The sequence below is a fragment of the Vicugna pacos genome, chromosome 10 (assembly GCF_048564905.1).
Source record: "Vicugna pacos chromosome 10, VicPac4, whole genome shotgun sequence".
Taxonomy (NCBI): Eukaryota; Metazoa; Chordata; class Mammalia; order Artiodactyla; family Camelidae; genus Vicugna; species Vicugna pacos.
Genome location: NC_132996.1, coordinates 73015623 through 73040223, shown reverse-complemented (window position 1 = coordinate 73040223; position 24601 = coordinate 73015623). Strand labels below are relative to the sequence as shown.

Sequence of the window (24601 nt, the reverse complement as noted above, 5' to 3'; positions counted from 1 at the left end):
AGCGCATCTGTGCAGACGGTGGGCACCTGTGACCGGAGGGGAACTCACCCCGTCCCCCGGCACTGGAGGTGGGTGTCACCCTCCTGCGGAGCCCCGACAGCCTGCCCTCGGGAAGGCTGTGAGGCCTCAGCAAAGCTTCTCCACTGACAAAGCCCTGCCCAGGGGCTGCAGCGGCTCAGGGTCTTGAGGGGCCCAGGTGACGCAGGCAGAGACCCTGGGAGGAGGGGCGCTGGCCGCAGCTCTTGGGGGTGGATGTGTTCGACGCCCTGTGTCCCCAGCGGGCTGAGCACAGCTCCTGCCTCTGCCGGTCAACCTGACCTGACCGAGCACCCAGGCGGGCCAATCACAGCCCAAGGCCAGCCCAGGGTGACAGACAGGCCTGCTCCTCAGGCAGAAGGGCCCCGCTTTCAGGCTGCTCCCCTGTGCCCTGTGGGTCAGCCCGGCGGACATCCTCTCAGGGCACAGCCCTGCAGATGGACGGACGGACGGACGGAGGGCAAGGTGCAAGGCCTCTCTGGAGGCTAGTCTGTGAACACGTATCAAAATGTCAAGCACTCATGTCTCGGAAGCCAATGATCCAACTTCCGGAAATTTACTACGGAGCATAAAATCCGTATAATCGATATCTGTGCCAAGAGCCACGTGTGGGAGGGTTCGCTCTGCGGCGCTGTTTATGGAGAGAAGATAGCCACCCACAGGCAGGTGGCAAGTGAACGAAGGGACGTGGGTGCAGCAGATGCTAAACGTGGCCACAGAGTCCACGCCCCTGCCACGGAAGGATGCCCAGAGCGACTCCAGGGCACAGCGATGGAAACGATCAACCTGTGAGTGTGTAAACCAGCCCGTGCGACGGGGGCGTCTCTGTCTCGTCCGCATCTCCACGTGAGCAGGCGCTGCTTTTACTGAGGAAAACGCACCCAGCAGAGCCCTTGTAGGCCGAAAATAGGAAGAAGCAAGAGCTGCTGGCCTCGTGGGGGACAGAGGAGATCTGGCACCAGACTCGGGGGAGACAGTCTTCCAAGGGCAGGCGGCCCGAGGGCCTGGGAGGAGCTTGAAGACTGAGGTCCCTCCCGCCCACCTGGACCCCCTCTCTGGGAGCTGACACCCCCAAGCTGCCATTTGCACGTCCCCCACCACCTCCAGGCCAGAGTGGACCAGAGCCTGCTCTCCAGACTCCCACGGCTGCCCCAGCCTCCCCGAGAGGCCCTCAGCTCCCAGCACCCCCAGCCTGGATGGTCTCCGGCCTGGGGCCACTCCCCGGGCTGCTCCCCCGGTTTGAGCTCTTCGTCACCTGTTCTTCGCACAACCCCCCAGTTCTTAGAACCTCTGCTGCGGGTCTCCGCCGTTCCTGGGGCAGGACTCCAGGGCGGGGCACACGGCTGGTCCCTGCCCCCTAGTGCCCAGGCGGCACTTGGAACTCTAATGAGAGCGCTTCCTGGGCAGGGGCACCTGACCCCGCGGGATGTGTACACACTCGGTGCTCAGTAACCAGACTGAGCTTTCCCTTCAGAGCTGCTCCTGGAGCAGGCCCCGAGGGGCTGAGAACAGACTGGGGGGCCCAGGCAGACGCTGGGGACCCATGGCCCGGAGCCCACCCTGGGGCTCCGCCAGGGAGAAAGCAGCGCCCGGAGTCCCTCCCGGGGGGTCTTTGGGGAGGGTGGGTTTGACCTCTCTGGGAACTCCTCAAGGTCAGGGAGGTGTCCAGAGTATGAGCTTCCAGAACCTCCCCACTGCCTTCTGCTCCCCAGTGCTGTGTGTGGGCGCCCATGGGGCCCTGTCCTGGGAGCCCTGCACAGACAGACCTGGAGGGGAGCCTGGGGGAGCCCCCCCATGACACGCGCTCTGCTGGCAGTTATAAAGGCGGGCGATGGAAGAAGGAGAAAGAGGGGGGTGTGGAGCAGGAGGTGAGCACAGAGGCCTATTTTAAGCCCGGCTCAGGGAGGTGGGATGCTGCCATGTCCGGGGTTGGCTCTGGTGGCAACGGGGCATCAGGGGAGCCTGGGTTACACCATCGTCTCTGCTTTGTGTGCATTTCACTTTCTTCATGATACAGGTGGAACAAGGCGAGGCTTAAAGCGTCCTCTTGAAGGTTTAAAGGGGGAATTTAATAAAAGCCCTAAAGCAAGAGAAGAAACGCACCAACATTGGAGCCCTGTCCCCCAGTCCGGCTCAGAGGTTAGAAGACTGAAAACAAACGGGCGCCTCTGAGGGTGCTGGAAAGGCGGCCGCCCGCAGATCAGAGCTGCCCACGGAGGAGAAGCCAGAGCGCCCCCGGGACGGGAGGGTCAGAGGTGCAAGGCGAGGCCGAGGCCGAGGCAGCCGGGCGATGGGTAAGCGGAGCCGGCCACCACCCCCGCCAGGACTCTGCTCCTCGGCCCTCCCTGCCCGCCAGGCTGCCGCGTGGCTGGCCGCCCGGCTCCAAGACTGGGCAGCCTGTGGGGATGGTTCACGGCCAAAGAGCAGCGCTGGTACCCACTTCCGCTGGGAGCACATGGCAGCCTACCCAAGCTCCGAGTTCTACATCCTCCGGGACAGTCAAGGAAGCAGCCCGGCCAGCAAGAGGTGAGGCCACGTGCTGCCCGGGTCCGACCACCAGTGGGCTGGTGACATGAGCCCGCAGCCCTGCTCCAGAACTCACCAGGCTCCCCCAAGGCCAGGGCAGCCCCCCGCCCTGCTCCCTTTCTTCATCTGTGGTCATCAAGGCGGCCCAGCTCTCGCTTATGGGCCAGCAAGTGGTCACTGCCCTGGCCAGGCGCCAGGCAGCTTGGGGCACCGCCGGCCTGTTCGCTGGGCACTGCCGAGTGTGCCCTGAGTGCCAGGGGCTGGCACACAAGCATGCGAGGCCCTCGTACTCCCTTTCCACCCTGACTGCTCACCATGCACAGACACACACACAGACGCAAATCAGGGATGACGCAGGGGTCTGAACCTAACCAGCCGCCGAGCCCCATTAGTGTCGCTCAGGCTTCCGAGTGGACCCTCCTGTCCGGGCTGTCAGCACCCCAGGACCAGGGCTGCAGGACGAGGGAGGGGCGAGCCGGGGGCAGCTCCCACCACAGAGAAGCAGCCAGGAGTCCCTCTCAGGAAACAGGCCCGAAGCCCCTGGGAAGGAGACGGTGCTTTTCCCTTCTGAGACGGCTCTTTTCAGTGTTTTTTGGTTCCCATGTAAACACAGGAGACGCCGGCACAGCTGCTTCCCCCAGGTTCTCGCCCCAGGGCCTGGGGCCAGCTGAGACCGGGAGCCCCCAAGGGTGGAGCGATGACCAGGCTCGGGGTGGGCACGCCCGGGGCATCCAGGCTTGGCTGGCTGCTTTCGCAGGACACAGGATGCAGGGAGCCGTGGGCTGGGAGGGGCTCACGTCTCAGGGGCAAGTCAGCGGCCGGGAAACCAAGGACCAGGGGTCCCATTCCCGATGCCGGGGCCAGTGGTCCGTGCCCGGTGGCTGTGCGTGCTGTGAAAGATCACTGCGCAAATGCCGGTGCAGGGGGAAGAGGACACAGCCCTTCTCTGTGGGGGACGGGGGCTCCCGGGAGTCACACCCACGTTCACTCCCAGCTCAGCCCCAGCTGACACATCCCTTCTCTGTGGGGGACGGGGGCTCCCGGGAGTCACACCCACGTTCACTCCCAGCTCAGCCCCAGCTGCCTGGGCACCCGAGCCGTCCTTGCTCTCCAGTGGCCTCAGTGATCCCGTCTGTGAACCAAGGCAGCCCCCTGACCCCACACCCAGGATTGCTGGGGAGACAGTGTGACTGCATCTATGATGTCACCCCCACGCTCTCAGAGCACCATTCCCACTCCTTCCCACCACGTGGTCAGCCAGAGCCCAGCTTTAACCACCTCTTCTCCAGGAGTTGCAGCAAGTTTCAGGTCACTGCCTGCTGCAGCCACCCCATCCCGGTGCAGCAGGCTGGACGGTGGTTCCTCCACAGGTGTGTCGACACCCTCACCCCAGGCCCTGTGAAGGTGATCTTGGGAAAGACAGTCTCTGCGGATGTGACCAAGTGAAGACGAGGCCGCACTGAAGCAGGGGGGGCCCTGGTCCAATGACTGCGCCTTATACGAAGAGAACAGGACACAGAGGGACAGGAGGCCAGGTGACCACAGAGGCAGAGGCTGGAGGGACGCAGCCCCAAGTCCAGGGATGCCTGGAGGCCCGGAACTGGAAGAGGCAGGAAGGCTCCTCCCCCGGAGACTTCGGAGGGAACCAGCCCCGAGCACATTGATTTCAGACTCTGGCCTCCAGCACTGGGAGAGAACCAGTTTCTGTTGTTCTAAGCAGCCCAGCGTGGTCCTCTGTTATGGCTGCCCAGACACTTACACCGGGGGCTCAAGGCTGGGAGCTCAAGACTGGCCTGAACTGAAGGCGAAGGACGCTCCCAGGATGTGGCTGAGGGACGCTCTGCCACTGGGCACCGCCGAGACGGGAGGAAAGTGACTGCTCCACATGGCAGCCCTTGCAGACCTTGAACAAAGCTGACCCGGGTGCCTCATCCCTGGTCCCCGTCTCGGGCATGTCCAAACCCTGCCCCCAGGATAAGAGGGGCTGAGGGTGAACCAAGAATGCCTCCTGGCCCAGGCCCAACGGGGAAAGCTGGCGCGCCTTGGAGAGCAGCCCCTGACCCAGCAAACGCCAGCCCGTCCCTGCGGAGGGCTCTCCAGGCAGCGCGACGACGCCGTGCTGGGCAGCTGGGTGGCCCTGTCGCTGGGGTCCCCTCCCAGCCTCCGAGCGGCAGGCTCTCCATCCTACTCTGTCCACTCCTACAGAGGGGCTGGCTCTCAAAGCCCCGGCATTGGCCACTGACGCCCCCTCTGCCTCCGAAATGAGCACATCGCTGGTTCCCAAGATGTGAGCAGAGACTGGGTGAGACTGGGTGGCGCAGGGGGGCGTTAATCATCGCTGGTCCCACTGGGGAAGCTCCTCTCCTTCCAGCCTCCCGACTACGTCATGGGAGGGAGTCTGGGTCTTTACTGCGGCTGCATCACCGCTCGTCTCTCTACTGATGGAGGTCGGGTGGCCGCGGGTGCGAAGCGGCTGCAGACGAAGTGAGCTCGCAGGCAGCGCGGCGGCGGCTACAATTTTATCAGCATTTCGCGCTGGCCGAGCACATTTCTGTATTACCGGCTATTTATTACAAATGATGATTTTCTAACTGCAGCGACAATTTAAAGTTTCTCTTAGATACACATTTCCTGTAGTAAAAAGTGGGTGGACTTAAAAAGTCACATTCTAGGAGGGGGGAGGGTACAGCTCAGGTGTAGAGCGCGTGCCTAGCATGCCCGAGGCCCCGGGTTCAATCCCCAGCGCCTCCACTAAAAAATAAATAAATCAATCTAATTACGTCCCCCCACCCCCACCCCAGAAATAAATAAAAACTTAAAAAAAAAAAGCCACGTTCTAAAACTTGACACAGGAAAACCACAACGGTGGAAGGTGGGGAGCTGCTCCCAAAACACCAGAATCTGCCGGCCGGCCGCCCCTGGAGCCCGTCCGGGGCGCGCCCAGTCCCGGCCCCCCGGCCCTCCCTGACCCTCGCTCCCTCCGTCCTGATGACCTCATCATCCAAGGTGCGTCCCTGGGTCCGCCCTCGGGTCCTGCCTGCTGAGCCTCTCATCTGCAGCTCCCCTCCTCCCCTTCCTGTGCCTGACAGTTTATCCGAGGCACCGGCGTCCGACCTGCAAGGACCTCTGAGCCCTCCAGCTGGCGGGGCCCGTGAGGCATGGACCATCTCTGAGCTTCTGCACCTGAGAATGGCGCTGCCAGGTGCCTCGAGGCTTGTCCTGAGCGTGAACGGAACAGGTGCCTGTTCTACACCTGAAAGTCAGGGTACGCGCGATACCCACTGGCTATTGCTAATAACTGTGAGGATCCCTCTTGGGATTTGAACGAGCTGCAGAGCACAGCCAGGCAGCCTCTCAGTATCTCAAAAGATCCCACTGCAGTTCTGCTCATGACCCCCGACACAGCGCAGGTCCTCCCTCAGCGCCTACTCACTCTTGGTTTGCACACATTTCTAACAATCTTCTTCTTCATCTGGTTTCCTACACACGGGTGCACCCAAACCAGAAATACATTCTTTGTCTAAAAAGGAAATAACTGGCAACCCCTCCAACAAGAGAAGGTGTCTGAGGCCACTGAGCACAGGGACACCAGCCCTGCACGGGGCAGCGTCCCTTCAGGGGTCACAGTGGCATCACCAGGTAGGAGACCACATGGCAGGTTGGCCCCAGCAGGTGGCCTGGGGCCCCACCAGAAACTCGGCGCTCCGGACCCGGGCCGGGAAGTAATAAATGGCCACGTCGGGGAGAACAGGCCGGCTAGAAATAAACAGCATGTTCCTTGTGCTTGCGAGATTTAAAAATAAACCGAAAAGCAGACACAGTTTAAAAATAATGAACAGGGTGGAGGACAGTCATTTGCCTGGGTGTCTTCCTCCCATCATTCGTTAAACTGCAGTTTAAAAATCAGCCGCCAGCCTGGCCTGCAGCTCCGGCGGTCAGCGGGGACATGAGCTGGCGGGGCAGCTCCTGAGGGACCCACGGGGTGTGGAAAAAGTCTTTTTTCCCTTTCCTGCTGCATTTGGAGGCCTCAGTAGCGCTCCAGAGAGTGGAGGCGCTGTAGATGAACCCCGGGAGGTCGGCCCTGCTGGGTGCCCCGGGGCCCACCGCCGCCTCCTCACAGCGCCTCCGCTCTGCTGAAACGGCATCCCTCCTGCAGCTGAGGACCTGCTCCTCCTCCCGAGCTCGGGGCTGAGGTCTCCACGTGCCCCATGCCGCACGCAGCGGGCATCTGTCAGGTCTGGTGACAGGGAGGGGCGGGGGACCCCTGGGGCAGACCCTCGCTGGCCAGCTCCCAGGACTCAGGATTATTGGCACAGAAAGGTCTCTGAGTCTCGGGACAAACAGCCCACTAGTGCCGCATCCCCTTCACCCGGCCTGAAGGAAAGGTCACGTTTGGTTTCCCAGCGGCCACTGCGGACGGTGTTTGCTGGACTGGACCACAGGGCAACGGTGATGGGAAAGCAGATCCAGGCCCGGGATGCTGGGGCCGAGAAGGACGGCCCGGCAGGTGGGATGGCCAGCGAGCAGCAGGACCTGACGGCAGCAGGTTGCTGGCCCTACAAACCTCCTGCCTGATCGAACTTCCCGCCCACAGGTGGAGCTCAGACCCGGGAAAGTGCGCCTGGTCTGTGTGTGTGAGTGCTGCGGGGCGTGGGCCTCTAGGCTCCACCCCAGGTCCGGGCACTGGGAATGCTGGCTGAGCCAGGGCGCCCAGGCCAACATAAAACAGCCAAGGTTCGAGGGGATGAAACCTGAAAACACACATCCGTGGGTGTAAAACACTCCGCTCGCCTCAAAATGTTACTCCCGGCAAACATGTGCTCATAGGAAGTAAACGTAGAATTGTAGACCAGGAACCCGCTGATGAACCGTGCCGGGGGCCATGGTCATGGTCATTCCATTGCCCGCTCTGATGGGCTGCACTGTGTCCCCAAATCCATGTGCTGGAGCCCTGGCCCTGGTACCCCAGAACATGACTGTACTTGGAGATGGGGCCTCTAAGGAGGTGATTGAGTTAAAATGAGGTCACTGGGGTGGGTCCCAATCCCCTAGGCCTGGTGTCCTTACAAGAAGAGGAGATCAGGACACAGACACACACAGAGGGACGACCACGTGAGGACGTGGGAGAAAACGGCCACCTCCACGCCGAGGAGAGAGGCCCCGGGAGGAGCCGGCCCCGCCCACCCCTGGGCCTCGGATTCCAGCTCCCAGGATGGGGGACAGTGACTGCCTGTTGTCTACGCCCCATCTGTGGCGTCTGTTACAGCAGGCGGAGCTGACACATACACACACACGAGCAGGCTTCCCGAGATGGACAGTCAGCACCCAGCGCCCTTGGGAGAAGGGGCATCTCCCTGGTCACACCCGGGGAGTGGGGAGATGAGGCTTCTCTCCCAGGTTGGACACCGGGCACAGGGCATCCCCAAGTCCTGCCGGGGCCACCTCCCAGCTGCTAGATGCTCCCGGGGTGGCCCCGAGCACGTGAAGGGCGGGTGCACCAGTGTCATCAATGCTGCTTCGCACCCAGGCCCCAGGGGACCACACAGCCAGGCCCCAGCCCTCCCGCCCGCTGACCTGCTTCCCCGGAGCAGCTGCATGGAACGCCGCGGCCGGGGCCCAGGCCTGCGCAGTCCATCCTTGGCACGGTGGGGCTGTGCGTTTTCACCGGGGGTGCCTCTGTGCTCTAAGCAGCTGCGGGCAGAACCTGCAGACCCCTCGGCCAGACCCTGGCCTCCCTGGACCCTTGTCATCTCAGGATCAGCCTGTTCCTTTCCCAGCTTCGCTGAGGTATAACCAGCAAGGCAAAGGGTAAGATACTGGAAGGGTACGTCATTTGATTTGATACACGACCCACTGAGGAAGGATTCCTCCATCTGGCTCACCAGCACACCCACCAGCTTCTGTATTTACCTGTTTTCTCTAGTTCCGCTCTCGGTGAACTTCAATTATACGACACTGTTACCAGTTACAGTCGCCATGTTGTACACGTGGTTCTTGTTTTTAGTGAACAGAATGGCCTGGTCACCGACAGACCCCTGGGGACTGGGGCAAACATCTTTGTATTGTGTGTTTGGGGAGCAGCCGTTCAGCCTCTGAAGGCAGAGCGGGGAGAAGGGCTTCTCCCTCCAGCCGGACGGATTCGAGAGGACAGACGCGGTGAGCGGGCTCCCGAGGCCAGGAGCGCTGACGGACATGCTAAGAAAGTTCATCCCAACCCCATGCAGCGTGTGAGCTGGGAGCCTTGCTCTCCCAGGAGATGCAGCCCCTGCCCACCCATCCCCGGGGGTCCTGGGAAGAGCCCCTCACTCTCACTTCCGGGAGGAGCTTTCAGCTTCACACTCACTGGGTGTCTGTCCCCAGCCCTGCTGCTCAAGGGGAAAGGCCAGCACCCCACGTGTGCCGGGGCGCCGGCGGTGGGCCCGCAGCCACATCTAGTCGGGCTGCTCACGTGCCCACCCTGGGACCCCCGGGCCCCACCGCAGGCCCATACCCCTGAAGAGAACCCACCTCCCGCCCCAGGAGACCCAACACAAAACACGCTCCACGGATAAAACGGAAACAACTCGACACCCTTCAACAGGGGGATGGAAATAAGTCGTGACTTATCTATAGAAAGCAAGGAAAATGAACGAGGAATTGGCACCTGTAACCGCACGGCTCAAGAGACATTGTCAAAGGCCGAGCGTGAGGGTTTCTGCACCTCCTCTGTGACTCCGAAGTCACAGGAAATGAGCAGGGGTGTGCAGGGAGCGCTGCAGTCACACGACATCTGTCACAGGGCCAGAGGAGTCTGCATCTGCTTGTGGATTCATCCATATATAGCAGGAGCGCGAAAACACACTGGGGACGAGAGCTGGGCACCCGGGGGTGGGGTGGGGACGGCGGTCAGGGGCTGGTCCTGATCTGGAACTTTCGACTTCTTGGCCTGAAGCCAGCAGAGCCAGAGTCATGACCTCGATGAACCAGGACTGGTTTTATTTTTTGGTGTGGTGCCCGAGTGTCAACCTTTCCCAGTCATTAATCATTAATCAAAGCTTTAATTCATGATAAGGAGTTGGTCCCTCCCTGCTGGAAGGGCTGGAGGATTGGCAGAGCCTCACCCAGACCAGGGCCGTTTGGCTGTGGCATCTCTGGGGGCCAGCTCTGCGCTTCAAACACATCCTCCTCTTGCCTCCGAGGCCAGCACTGAGGTGGCCCATTTCACAGATGGGAAAACTGAGACCTGGAGCTTAAGCGACTTGCCCGGGGCCCCCTGGCTAGTGATGTGTCTGAGTGGGAAGGGGCTCCCACTTGGTGTTTGGACCACTGAGCCCACGCTCTAACCACCACGCTGCCAGGCATCCACGTGGTCAGACAGGTCACTCCAGAGCCTCCATGGGAAGTCAGGGCCACCTCTTCTCCAGGGACAGTGCTTACAGACTTGGGCATCCGGCTTAACGAGCTCTGGCGACCCGCCTGCCTCCACCTAAACAAAACACCCAAACCAGACAAACAGAAGCAGCAGCTCACTGACCCGCCAAGAAAGCGAGTGACATCTCCCAGCCAGTGGCAAGGCGCAAGGGCTTGGCCAGGGGCCGCGACCCGAAGGAGCTGGGCCAGCGGCCGGAGACTTGGCCCCGGCCCGTGAGGAGAAGGGACGGTCTTGATGGAAGAATGGACAAAGAAGTGGTGGCAGCCGGGGGGTACTACTCAGCCACGAGAAACGAGGAGAGCCCGCCGTCTGCACAATGTGGATGGACCTCGAGGCCTGACGCCATGTGAAGCAAGGGGGGTGGAGAAAGACCGAGACCGTCCGCGGAACATGAAAACCAAACAAAAAACCGAAGTAAATGGCCAAACTGAACCACAGCTCCAGAGAACAGAACAGCGGTTACGGGGGGAGGCAGGGGTGGGACTTGGGTAAAGGGGACAGCATGGCGACAGGTGGGACCGCTTCTCGGTGGTGCGCACACGGCAGTGTACACTGAGGTGGAATACAATGTACACGTGAAACTGCAGGCAGTTATGAACCAACGTTGCCACAACTAAAAATATTTCAAAAATTAAATGTAGTGTATTTCTGGCAAAAAGGGGGCAGATAAGGGGTGAGGTGGGCGCCCACCCACAGACAAGGTGCCACCGGCCCGGGGTGCGCTCCCCAGACGTCTGGTATTCCCTGCACGCCACCAAGTGTCACCCCGCCACGGGGGCTGAGTCAGTGCCCCAGACGGAGCCAGGAAGGGCTTTCCAGGCAAGGATCAGCATATGCTGAGGCAGAAAGGTGCGGAGTGACATCAGAGCGAGCACCTGGCCTTCTGGGAGAGCAGAGCAGAGGACGGCGGCACGGCCCAGGCCTGAGAAACTCTCACTTCTGATCAGGCAAAGGAAGCCCAGCCCAGCCGGCCCTGCTCTGGGCAGCTGGGAGGCTCTCCCTCAGGACGAGGCTGGGCTGTTGCTGACGGCGGCACACGCTGCCAGGGAGGTCTGCGTGGGAAGGAAGGCTGCACTCAGGACTCGGCGGGGGCCGGGCGGCCGGGCTGAGCGCTGAGCCTGCCCCATGCAGGGAAACTCTAAGCCGTCTTCCTGGGAGAATGCTTACATTTCTGGGTCAAGGTGTCACTTCTTGCAGCTCCAAAGTCTCCCAGCCTCATGGGGCCAAGCACTGGGTCTCTTCCCAGCAGCCTTTGGGATCCTGCCCTTTAGGACTTGCCCACAGGGTCCTGCCCTTCAAGGCTGGCTCCTGAGGCTCAGAGGCAGCATCGAGGCCTCAGAGCGGGGGCCACTTGTGCCCTGATGCGGGAGCCCAGACCAGAAGCCCAGTGTGGGTGGGCTGCAGTGGGCGGGGGCTCCAGGAGCAGCAGGTAGAGGATGCCAGGAGGCCACCAGGTCCCGCAAAGGGCTCGCGCTGGGCGGCCTGGAAAGCCCTCTCCCCGTCCTGCTCCAGGACGGCAGGGAGGCAGGGGTGAGGGACCGAGGGCGGCAGCAGGCAGCCGCTTTGGTGACACGAAGTCCTGTGTGGTGCCTGAGGGGAAAGGGGACAGATTTCTAAACACTGGTCTTGTGGCTTTCGCCCTTTTAAAAATTAGTGGCAACCTTTTTTTCCGTATAAAATTTGCTGGGTACCTCCAGGCTCTAAAACAGCTGGGAGGACCTGAGCCCTCCAGAGAACCCCGGCAAGGAACAGGGCATCTGGACTCTGGTTCCCGGTTTGGCCCGTCAGGGGCGGAGGCGGGGGTGGGCGGGGACGTAGAGCACAGGATGAGGGATCTGGGAGCCTCAGGGGGAGCCTTATGGATGGGGACACTGAGGCCCGGTGAGGACAACACTCTGGTCTTGCCATTCTCTGGGCAGTGGTTTCCTCCCAGCTTCAGTGGGAGCCAGGTGGACCCTGTGAGCTTTGGGGAGGGGAGACAGGAGGGCTCAGGTGAGAGTCTGCACTCAGTCAGAAGCCAGCGAATGAAGAGGCAGAGGCCCCTTCCTGTGGGTCAGTTTGCACCCAGGAGCCTGGCACACTGCACAGGGCAGCTGGGGCTGGGCGGGGCTGGAGCGCTCAGTCCCAGGGGCGGGGCACGCCCTATGCAGGTGCTCATCTCTGGGCTTTATTTAATTCCGAGTCCCAACTGCTCCCCCACCCCCCAGCACCTGAGGCCCTACTGTGCGCCCGGCCTCAGGCTGGTAAGGTCTGGTTCTCCCCCACTAGGAGCCAGACCAGAGTCACCAGCCCGTGGCCGAGGTCCCCCAACACCTTCATGTGAGACCATCTCGTGACCTGTGGGCTGCTGTGGGCCCAGCTGTTCAGACAAGGAAACACAGCTTTAGGAGGTAAAGAAATTGCTGGCCCTGGGACCGGGGTTAAGGATCCCTGAGACTTTCCCTCTGCCTGGCCTTCAAAGCCACTGTTAGTCCTGATGCCATCGCCCCTCAGACCCTGGCCAGCCTCTGCCCTGTCCTCCAGCCCCAGGTCTGCGCCAGGGCACAGGAGCCCTGCACAGCTCATCCAGCCCAGCCAGCAGGGGGAGGGGACAGGGTTACGCAGGAGAGCCCGTCCCATTCCTCTGGGTGGCTGAGTGCTGGCCAGAGGGGGCCTTGGTCAGGGCCACTGCAGATGAGGAACCAGAGGCGTCTTGGTGGGCGGGGGCTCTGTCCACGGCCGTCCCCGGCCCTGTTCTCGGAGCCTGGCACAAGATAGCCACACTGGCATGTAGGTTCCTGGGAGGTGTGGGGCTCCCCCATCCCTTGTCTTGGGGTGAGGAGCCTACAGGCCCAGTGCCCATGGGAGGACCAGGGTGGCAAGGGCCCCAGACCCCTGGGTGTCACCCCAAGGATGCCTGAGGACTGACAGTGAAGCTCGCCCCACCCCTAGCCCAGTACTCGCCCAGTCACGTCTCTGAAAAGCAGCAAAGGCATAAAAGCACATCCCGGAGACGAGACGCGTCAACACATAACCACAAAGGCCTCTTCTCTTCCCTGGGCTCTCTGACCCGGAACGTTCCGTCCTCATGTCTGCAGACCTCAGATGCAGTGCCTCCCATCCCCACTGCCCGGGCCGATTTGGGTGACTCCTGGCGGGGTTGGGGTGGGGGGTGAGGCTCATCCTACTAGGCAGGCGCATCCGACTTCCTGTCCCAGCGGCTCATCCTCCGGAGCCCTCCCTCTGGCCTCCTGGGGGAGCAGCTCTCCCACCACAGGGGAGGTGGGACAACGAGGGAGGCAGGACAGGGGACACAGCCACCAGAAGCCGCCCCTGCAGCCACAACGCAGTCCCAGTAGGACAAGACCCCGGCCCTTTAATGGACTCCCTGCCATATTCATCTCAATAGGTGGGCACAGAGCCCTCCCTGCTCACAGCTCCACTCCCGAGAACAGGGCTGGCCCTTTAAGCCACTTCCAGTGCCGTATTCACCCCAATAGCCGGGCATATCAATGCCACCACCTAATCCTTGGCAGGGACAACCTCTCCCAGAGTGGAAGCAGCTGAGAACGGAATCGTGGTGGCTGTGGCCAAGCTAGCGAGGAAAGGGACAAAGATGCCGCCCCTGCCTGCTGGAGGCTGAGGACCTGGAGGCTTCCCTCCATCCTGGTTGAGCAGCAGGCTTATCCCCGCTGGGCCATCACCCACTTCTGCCTTCCTGCGGACTTGCCTACACCCAGTCTCCAACCCTCCCTGGCATTGGACAAGGGAAAGGGACCCCTGGCTGGTCACACGAGTCAGCCTGGCCAGCGGCCTGTGGGATGGGGAATCCCCCAAGCCCCTTGTCACGTGCTCATTAAGCCTGTAAAACACCTCTAGAATTGGGTGGCATTGCTCAGTTGTGGGACCGAGACTTCCCCTTCAACCCTTGGTCCCGGCCAGAGTCAGAGCGGGCCTGGGCACCTAGGCCACCTCCACTCGCCCAGTTAACACTAGGCACTCCTCCAGGTAAGCCACTCTGCACTTGCTACTTCTAAGTTAGGAAGGGCAGGACTCCTGGGAAGGGCGCAAACCGGGTCCTTCCATCCGAGGACCAGAGAGGATGAGCCGGTCAGGTGTCCTGACTGCCGATGCTTGAGAAGCCAGAGACTGGCTGGGAGATGCACGATGGGGCAACCCTGGGCAAAGACAGTCAACAGCTTTGCACGAGCACAGGGCACCTACTGTGTGCCAGGCCCTGGGGCAGAGCCCTGAGCAGACATCCAGGCAAAGAGGGAAGGGTGACCCACATGCCAGCGGCGCCTGTCGTGGGGGTGGGCCTGGCCCTGGTCCAACCGCTTTGTCCATATTTTGTCACTCAACTGAACAGATACAGGATGGAGAGGATCTCAGGGACTAATGCGTCGGCTGCTGAGAAAATGAAACCCAGCACCTTAAAATGGACACTTCCGCTGGGAGCAGAGGGTCTCTCAGAAGTGCATCTCAGCAGGGATGTGACTCAGCACCCTGGGCACAAGGGACAGTGAGGCCTGTGATGAGAAAAGCCGGGTCTGGGGCTGGATGCCCGTGAGCTGGGGTGAGGAGGTGGGGAGAGCGGACAGAGGGGCAGGGACCCGGTCATCCCGGGCCTGGGAGGCGCAGAATGGAGTCTGGAATTATATTGAGACCAGTGTGACTTACAGAGGCCTCTAAGCAGGTAGGTTACGTGATGTGTATATTTTTAAAGCTCTCGCTGGCTGCTGGCCGGACGAGGACCAGAGGGGCAAGGATGGAGAGACTGTGGGATGGCTAGTGTGGCCCTCCAGGCAAGAGCCGGGGCGGCTGGAGGACAGCAGAGGTCAACCTTGGGGGAAGAATGGGTGTGAGGTCGGCTTGGGAGGTTAAGCGAAGCACTGGCTCTGAGGTTTCTCATAAAGGCACTGTGGGTACCCTAGATCCCTTGGAACTGGCCAAACAGACTCACGTCCTGAGCGGTGGGGACTGTCTCTTCCTGGCTCGATGACCTAGACAACCTTGGCAATTCTCTGATGACCCTGCGCCTCCCCAGGGCCCTGGCTGGGTGGTTCCAAGGCCCCTCCCAATGGTCCTCAAGCGCCTCCCTCCCAGAATCCCAAAACCCAGGGGTCTGTGATGTCTGCGCAGGGAGTCCCGAGCCACCCAGGCCAGCCGCGAACCCCAGGAGAGCTCATACCCCGTTTCAGTTCTGTTTCCTTGACCTGCAGGTTGGGGAGGTCATGGGCCAACCTGGCACAGCCAGCAGTACTCTGTTCCTTCATGACAGCCTTGAGCAGCACGCCTGCCGGGAGGAGCAGTTCTGTCCTCCTGTGACACCTACCTCCTGGCCCGAGACCCCAGACGGTGCCCACCTGGGCTCCCCACCACTCCTGAGGGCAGCCAGGCAATTCCACCTGACCGGTGGGCCCCACGGTGGGAAGTGCACCTGACTGCTCACTTCAAGTCCAAACAACTGGGATCCTTTTGACAGACACTGTGCGCCCCTGAACAGCCTCACCCGGGTGACTGAGCTGCACTGCTTCTCGGCGGCAGCTGCACACCTGTCCCCTGAACAATGAATGCGGATGGGGGCAGACATGCTTCTGTCACCTTGGGTGAGTTCCCTCCACCTGTGCATTGTGCATGCGTGTGTGCGCGCACGTGTGCGCGTGCCCTCACTGGCTTACAACCACAGAATCAGCGGAAAGCGCAAGTCCCCAAAACGCGGCTGCCGAAGACTCACAGCAGTCTTCAAACAGCCGGCCTGTCACGCAGTTTTCCTTCCCTCCCCTCCAGCATAGCACGTCAGGTTACTATCACCGCTCAGGAAGCTTCCAGGAAGAGAGATTTCAGGAGAGAAATGGATCCTGGATCTTCTCAGCACAGAAACGACCATCCCGGGGGCAGGGGCTGCATTTAGCATCCCTGAAGAGCCGGGAACAGGCCTTTGGAGACCTAGCGGATCCCCAGCCTGACTCAGGCTGGCCGGATTCTCGGGCCCAGGGAGGAGGGGCTTCCACCTGGCATCCAGGATGCACTGCCCACGGGGCCACGTCTGCACAGCCTCATCAAGACGAGGCCCAGGACTCGGTCGGCGGGAGGGCCCTTGCCTGGCCCGTCTCCCTGTCACCTTCTCTAAGCACAGCTGGTGAGACAGACCAGACACACACACGCAGTGCCGTCTCTCCTGGCACCCGGGGCCCTGCCCCGCACACGAGCAGGCAGACAATGGGACACCCACGAACGGCCGGATGCCAGCAAAGCCTTCAAGTTCAAGGAGCAGTCAGGCCTCTCACAACCAAGGAAGTGGGTGAAAACCTCCCAGCAAACCACTCTGCCTGCCGCTGTTGAGGGCAGGGTTTCTGCTGGCTGGGACCCAGATCCACCCAGCACACCCAGATCCCAGGGCGTCCACTCCAGCCCAAAGGCTGTGCCCACGTCCCTGGCCGGGACGCCCTGCGCCTGCCCCTGGCCCTGGCCTGGGGGCTGTACTGGGGAAGATCACAGAGGTCTGCCTGTAAAAGGCACCTTGAAGGGGCTCAGGCAGATGGGCAGACACACATAAAAGTGATTTCTTGTGCAGACAGAGTAGCAAGTTCAACCCCAAGATGACCAAACAGCAGAAGAGAAACCCGCTGCTCAGGCTGGGCCTGGCTCAGCCCAAAGGTGAGTGGGGCAGAGAAGCTCACCTCCCCGGGATGGGACCTGCCCACACTCCAGAGCCACTCAGAATCGTACTTCCGGGGGCTTCTGACAGCACACAGCCCAGCTTGGGTGGGAGCAGCGATGGCACCTGGGGCTCCCAGGTGGCAGTGTCTGTCCCACAGGGCTGCTAACAGCCCACGCCCACTGTGTCCCGCCCCCTCTCACCCCCGGGAATCCTAAAGCGCACAGGACCCTCCTGTAGACTCAGGTTCCCTGAACAACTTCCAAGGCCCCTTATCTCCAGGGGGTCAGTGGCCTAGAAATGGAGGTTCTGGGTTGGGGGGGCAGCCAGGGCATCTCCCCTCAGCTCGCCAGCCCCTCACTCTGTGGACGCAGACTGAGTCATCTCGGAAACAAGCCCGGAACTGAGAACTGAGATGCCAGATGCAGACCCCAGACCCCATCCAGAGGCAGCAGGCCGCCTCCTCACAGACCCCGCCCCTTCAAGACCCCCAGGGTCTTCGCTGAGCTAGGGACACAGACCCAGGCTACCTGGCAGACTGCCCCCCAGCCTCCCTCCAGTCCCAGCTCCTTCAGGCCCCATCAATGGGGGAGCCCGGGGTGGTCCGCGGCTCCCCACAGGCCAGTCGGGCCGCACCCGTGCCCCAATCCGCAGGCGTCTGAGATCGTCCCCGCGCCACCCCGGGCTCCCCAGCGCGGCGCGACAGGCTGGGGCGGGGCGCCCCAGCGGCGGTCACTATCTGGGTCCACGGGGATGCGCCCCAGTCCCCGGGCCCGGGGGCAGTGGCGCGGGGCCAGTCCCGCAGCCGCCCACTGGCGGCCCGCTGGACGCTCACGGCCCTCTGGGCCCCGGCCCCGCCGACCCTCTCCCCGCCCCCTGCCCGGTGCCCCCCGAACCCCTCCTCACCCCCGCCCGCCCCTCCCAGTCCGCAGCGCTCCTACCGTGAGAAGCGGGGCGCGCGGGGCCGGGCGCGCGGGGGCTCAGCTGGCGGCGCAGCCCGGCTGCAGGAAATGCCAGAAGACTGATCCAACCGCGGTAGCGGAGAGAGGGAGGAGGGAGGGAGCGGGCGGAGGGCGGGGAGGAGGCGGGGAGGAGGGCCGGAGGGCGCGGCGGCGGCCGCAAAACCCGGGCGGGATCGGCGTGCGGAGCGGGCGCGCGGGGACCCCAGGCCCTGCCCAGCTCGGCCTTTCCTCGCCCCCCTCTCCCGGCGCGCTCTGGGGCTCCCGCGCTCCGAGGCGGCCTGGGGTCAGGACACTCCTCTGGAAACGGCCAGGAGGCTGGGCGGGGAGGGTGGTGGTGAGCAGGGTCAGCCTGGATGGGTTATCACATCTAGGGGTGCGGGAGGGCACACGGGCAGACGCGTGCAGGACTCCAGCCCACCCTCACCAGAGTGGGGTGCCCCCTCTCTTTCTGAACCCAGGAAATGGTCATTTTTTCTCTTCCAGGCAGCCATCAAAACACAAGAGGAACCCCAGAAATCTGAGCCCTTTGTCCTTGTGGCACGTGTGTGCTGAAAAGGACCCCTGCCTCACATGCCTGCGCCCAACAACACCTTTTTCTCAGGACTCCTTTTCCCAGGAGCCCACCTGCCTGTAGATCTCCTCCTGTGTGTCCCCCTCCTCTTTTCTGCCTTTTTAGAGAACTTTTTAGACCCTGAAGCCTCCTCGTATGGAAAAGACACTCTACTTCCACTAGCCAAGCCCAGACAGGAGCGGAGGAGGTGCGGGGTCTTCCTGGCCCCTCACCATCAGCCCCGCTGTGTTCCTGACCAGCCCCAGGGCCTCTCCAGCCTGAGGTGCCCTGGGACCTCAGCCTGCGGGGGACTTCCTCCAGCTGCTGTCCCCCTCCTCCCCCGGGGGGCCAGACCAGCTGGAGCTGGGCCCACCCACTTCAGGGCATCCCAGACCAGGTAGGACTTGTGAGCCCAAGGGCTCAGGGTCTTTTCCAGATGGAATGTCTCAGTCCCTCCCTTCAAAGGGACAGCTCTGATCCTCAGCAGAGCCCCAGCCTCCGCCCCTCCATCTAGGCCGCAGGCTGACAGCCCGTTAACCGGTTTTCACCTTATGTTGGGTGGAGAGTGCATCGAGGGCACCCCTGAGCCTGGTGGTCGGGGGTGAGGAGGGGGTGGGGGGTGCAGCAGGTGGGGCTGTGGGGCGGCGGGGCTGCCCAGGGAGGCCCCTGCCAGCCCTTCGAGTAGGGAAGCCGGCACCCAGGGAAACGGCTGCAGGAGTTCCTACCTTAGCTCTGCCCCAATCTGCCAGGTCGGTGGCCCCTGACCAAGCTGTCCCCCAAGAGTGAGCATCACGTGCATCCCATTGGGCCAGGTGGCGGCTCCTTAGGGAATCGAGCACCAGCCACTCGTGTGTGTCAGAGGGGCTGTGGTTTAAGGGACGGGTGTGCTGCCTCAGCCACTCCGAGCTCACCCCCAGGCTGGCCTGGTCCCACCCCATAGTCACCTTGCAAGGTCTTTGGATGCAGAACTGCTCAGACAAGATGCTCAGGGCCATGGTGGGACCCCTCTCCGTGAGGCCTGGGCAGGCGGCCTCTGCCTCTTCAGGGGAGGGTCTGCGCAGTGGGAGGGCCAAGGAGACCAGCCTGGACGCTCTCTGAAGCCTCAGCACAGAGCTGGGTGTGGCTACCGGGAGCCTGGCCAATGGCTGGTTGCCGGGGCCAATGCACAGGGAGCTGAGGAGGAAAACAAAGCCACCAGTGCTTGGGCTGGAAGTCTTGGGGACCAAAGTAGGGAACGTTTCCAGTCTCTGATGATGCTGGCTGTGTGAAGCCAGCTTGATTTTATGAAATGGCACTTGTCAATTCCTAAATCAAAGGCACACATGGCCAAGAGTAGGGATGGGTCAGAGAAGCTGAGGCTTACAAAGCTGACGGCACCGGCTTTGGGGACCCCCTTGGGTGGACTTCACCACCTCGGAGCTGCCGGGGCTTGGGCAAGTCCATGCAGATCTGTGCCTCGGTCTCCACCTGTCAGTGGGGCCCTAGGAGCAGCTCCTCCCGTGAGCTGCTGTGAGCCTGGGGAGAGACCGGGCTCCCAGAACCAGCCCCGGGGAAGGGTGGGACCGGCTCCCCCTCTGAAGGGCAGCCCCTGGCTTCTCACTCAGTTCTGAATTTGTGATAATTCCGACAGATCTGGATGTAAGAGGCAAGATCTTTTTCAAGTGCCTTGGCCAATACGGAGGATTTCACTCTTTCTCAGGTGGACTATGATTTAAGGCTAAGACTATTTCAATCCAAGTCTGGAGAATGGCAGATCTCAGCTGGACGCAGTTCCGCGTCCTCTCTCGAGGGGAGGAGACCTTGGGTGATGTCTGGAGACCTCCTTGGTTGTCGCGGCTGGGGGTGCTCCTGGCATCCAGTGGGCGGGGCAGGGGATCCTTGAAACGCCCACCCACACCTCAGATAGCGGATAGCGGGTAGCGTCCATCGGCCCCAGACGTCAGAAGCCTTGCTCTAGAATGAAAGCACGTTTCCCTGTTGGGGTCACTCCTGAGTTCTGGGTGGTCGGTCCATGGGGATTGTGGGAGCCCCATGTCTCCTGCTGATGGTGCCCCACCCTGCCCTGATTCCATGCCAAAGGGCTCTAGACATGCAGACTCACTTCATCCTGCCAGACAGACCTAGAAGGCAGGTCCTGAGAGACTCCATTTTACAGATGGAGAAAGGGAGGCACAGAGCAGAGATTGAAGACCCACAGGCTCAGAGAGGAACCCTTGCAGGCCCCTGCCCCTTCCGCTGCCCAGGGCAGCCTCACTGGGAGGGGCGGGGTAGCCAGGACATGCTGGGATGCGCCCATGCCTGTCTCGCAGAGGGCGCCTCCGGGGTGGGCTGTGGGGCTTGGACCCCTGCAGAGCTGAGCCAGGCCAGCGGCCAGGTTCTTCCACCCCTGCCAAGCCAGCGGAGGCAGCAGTGGTCATTCGTCCCATTTCTCAGGTGTGGAAACTGAAGCCCCACAAGTAAGGGGCGTAGCTGGATCCCCGACTCCCAGCTGGACCCTGGTCTGTCACTCTGGGTGGCAGTGGGGTGGCCCAGGGTTTTGGCCCAGGGCAGGTGAGCCTCTGGATCCTGCTGGCCTGAGGGCAAATCCATCTCAAGTGTGTGGCAGGATATCCAGGGGCAACTCCGGAATATCTTTGTTATAAGACCCTCAGCATCCGAGTCTCAGTTTCCTTCCCTGGCACTGAGGCTGGGATGACTCCTCCAGGAGGGGTGCACGGAGCCCCAGTGTGGTCCCCAGAACACAACAGTTAATCATAAAAGCAATTGCAGCGTCTATGCATTGCTCGCCACATGCCAGAGACCTTGTCCCCACTTTCCAGTTTGCATCCTGCCCTCCGCCCAGAGGTGGGGGGGTCACCATTCCCCACCCTGTGGAGGTGAAGCGACCAGCTGCAGGCCAGGCCACTGGGGAGTGGCCTTAGCAGGACGGAATTCCTGGAGCTGCAACCAGGGTGCAGGAGGCCAGTTCTCCCTCCCTGCCCTTGGGACTGGGCGTTCGGGGAACAGCCTCTCTCCGGAGCCCCCCTCCAGCCCTGTCCCTGCGGCCCCTGCTCACACAGGGAGGTACCGTGTCTGCAGACATGTCCCTCCTCCCCTCCCCGGGAGGTGCTGTGTGGTGATGTCTTCAAGGGCTGACTCTCCGGGCCAGGGCTGGGGGCTGAGCGCTGGCTGCCGTCTGCTCCCCGTCAGGGAAGCCTGTGGGGGTCGCGTGCAGCGTCTCCCTCGGGAATTCTGGGTGGTGTGGTCAGCGTGCTGGGGCTTCCCGGTAGGCCTGCTGCTCGGATGCTGCTCTATCTGTGTGCCTTTCTTTCTCTGTCTCTCTTTGTCTCTGTCTCTTCACCTCTGTGTGCCTCTGTACGTCTCTGAACATCTCTGTCTCTGTCACACACACACAACAATCTAAACCCGATTCAGGCAAACACCTGATGGTAATACAGACGTGGACTTTCCCACCTCGCTTGGTCACAGTACTTGTCCTACCTGCAGAGACAGGCGGGTGTTACTTGCAGGGCAAGACCTCAGGGACCCTGCCAGAAGCACTGAAGTGGCGTGAGAGGCTGCAGGGCGTGTGTGATGCTGGATGCCATTGGTCCTCACCATGGTCACAGGGGTGAAGACTTGGGCCAGCGGTCTCTGCCTCTGGCCCTCCTGTGGGGCTCAGTGCCCCCAGCATCCTCCTTGGCTCCTGGTGTTGAAGAGGGAGCAGGGCCAAGGCTGGCATTGCCGTGAGGTGGGGTGGCACCCCCGGGGGATGCCCAGAGGTCCCATGAGCTGGAGCAGCTCACTCTTCAGTGTGGGCCAAGAATGTCACTGCCACATCAGCCAACACAGATGTGCACCCAGTGGTGCACCCTAAGGGGACTCAGGATGGAGAAGAACAGGACACTGGCCCTGGATAGTCAGGGTGCCGATCAAAGCAGGGGCTTCAGTGAGTCCAGACTCTTGCATCTTCCCAGCTATAGAAAAGCACTGAGTTCCTTAACTTGAGATGTGTGTTTTTTCTTTAATTAATGGTAATCCTTCGATGTTCCGACGACCTGGTTTTTGCTGCAAAACCCTGCATATCCGGCTCCTCCCTGACATCTCGGGAGCAGCCCCTCAGAGCGCTGGAGAGAGGCTGCCTCCCAGGCTTAAGTCCCCAGCGAGGGGTTCGCCAAATAAAGCACAGTTCTCCACTTTCAGGTCCTGCAGTTTTTTTTTTTCAGTGAGGAGGCAGCGCCAGCTGCTCTTCATCCCCCTCCCCAGCCTTCCCCCTCCTCCCATCCCCTACCTTCCCCTGTGTTCCTTGGTTCATGGGCACATCCCCCACCTCTGTGTGTCTCTGTCTCGAATTTTCCTTTCGTTTCTCTTATAAAGGCACAGTCCTTGGATTTAGGGCCCCCCTGGATCACCCAGGATTTCATGTGGAAATCCTTAACTTAATCCCATCTGCGAAGGCCCTGTGTCCAGATAAGGTCACACTCGCAGGCACTGGGTTTGGACACGGCACAGCTTTGGGGGATGCAGTCCCCTCCCGCCGCGGGTACCGTGGGCGCCCTGCATCGGCGCCCCTTTGATCACCTGCAGGGTCTGTTTGCTGAGCCAGTCCTTTGCCAGTTGAACTTCTTCCCTGTTCTAAATGCTTCTGTTCTGAGTCTTCATTTGAGGACACAGCCTCGGGGCCTGAAAGTGACAGGGAGGAGAGCTGCTCTAGGCTCCATCCATTCCTGTCTCGGAGCCTGGGCGAGAAGCTGGTACCCTGCCCCGTTACGGAGGACCGAAGGGTCTCCCCGAGCCTTGCTGGGTGCTGCCTCCCTGTGGTCTCCAGCCTGCCTGGAGCGTCCTGCTGTCCTGAGGAGCAGGGTTTTGGCAGACCCACCCTGGGGCTGAGGGCTGGCTCTCTCCCACCTGCCTTTGGCAGAACCCTGAGGACTCTGGCCCATTCTCCCTTCTGGTGACCAGGGAGGGCTCACGGCGGCTGCCTGGTGCCACGGAGACAGCAAGTGATTGAAGTTTCCACGGCGGGGCCTGCTGGCAGGAACGCGCGTGCAGAGCGGCCACGCGGCCCTTTCCTCTCCGGGCGCGGAGGGCCCTCCAGGAGGGAGGCTCAGCCGATTCGCAGGGCTGGATCTGACGGTGGTCTCAGACGCTGCTCGTGCCCACTGGCCACAGTCAAACAGTCCCTCTGTTGTGGGCTGGGTTTGGTTAGCAGACATTATGCAAAGGCGACCGAGAGCTTGAGGCTGGCAGGTCACCCGGGTCACATGGTCTTGGTGCATGCATGACTCTGGATCGCTTCTGCCACCCTTACAGGGACACCAGGACCTCTGAAGCTGAGAACGTCTCCACTCATTTTGGAGAATCTAAAACAGCACTTTTCAAAGTGTGAACTTGGAACCCTGCTGGAGTCCCTGAGACCTTTTCAGGGTCCAGGACCTGAAAGCTATTGTCATCGTAATGCTAGGATGCTGTCTGCCTTTTTCGCTTTTGCTTTCGTACAACTTAGCAGTGGAGTTTTCTGGAGGCCACCTGTGTGCGCTGTTGCAGAAGATTGAATACAGAAGCAGATGTGAGACTCCAACTGGCTTCTGTTAAACCAGACATGGAAAGACTCTCAAAAAATGTAAAACAATTCCACTCTTTTCACCGAGTGGTTTTATTTTGGAGCGTGCAGTTAGTTTTCACGGATGATGCGCCATTTGCTTTAACACGATGAGCCTGCCGTTGTTCTTTTTAAAGGAGTAGTTACATAAATATTTTTTAAAACAGAGTAACTATTGGTAGGCTAACTCACAGAAACAGATATTCCTGTGGTCCTCGTAATCTGTTTTTCAGTGGAAGGGATCCGGAGGCTCAAAGTTTTGAAAACCGCTGATGTAGAGAATACCAGATGGCAGACGGAAAAGATGTCAATTTGGTTGCTGGAAACAGCTGGGGCTTTACAGTCAGAACCGGATGTGAATCTAGGCTTTCCAGACCTCACCCTGTCCTCTGCCACCATCGTCATCACCATCACCATGGCCATTGTGGCCACCACCATTGCCATCACCTGTATCACACCACCACCACCATACCACAAATGCCACCACTGTCACCACCACCACCACACCACCATCACTACCACCATCACCACCACCATCATCACCACCATCACTACCACCATCACCACCACCATCATCACCACCATCACTACCACCATCACCACCACCATCATCACCACCACCATCATAACCAACATCACCAACATCACCACCACCATCACCACCACCATCATCACCACCATCATCATCACCGCCATCACCACCATAACCTGTCACCGTCTGTTGTCATCACAATCACCATCTACCCTTGGTGGAGCATAGACTATGTATCAGACACTGTAGTGAGTGATTTATAGTCATTATCTCCACTTGCCATAGACCTCCAGGAGGTAGGTGTTAATATCCACATTTACAGGTGAGGAAACTGAGGCTTCTAAAAGTTAGACAAATTCACCT

The 24601-nt window shown here is 61.0% G+C and overlaps 1 protein-coding gene across 2 annotated transcripts in view; it reads right to left on the bottom strand.

The window, feature by feature from the left end:
* The window catches only part of OSBPL5 (oxysterol binding protein like 5), a 66057-nt gene extending 46882 nt beyond the window's left edge, over positions 1 to 19175 (bottom strand). Inside the window, exon 1 of one of the 2 annotated variants that reach the window (XM_072970518.1) lies at positions 19070 to 19175. In XM_072970518.1, coding sequence (XP_072826619.1) covers positions 19070 to 19120 — 51 coding nt within the window. In that variant the 5' untranslated portion in view covers positions 19121 to 19175. Of the gene's footprint in view, positions 1 to 17554; positions 17658 to 19069 lie in introns of those variants that run through there. The other variant, XM_072970520.1, reaches the window with a different exon arrangement.
* Positions 19176 to 24601: the final 5426 nt, after the last annotated feature.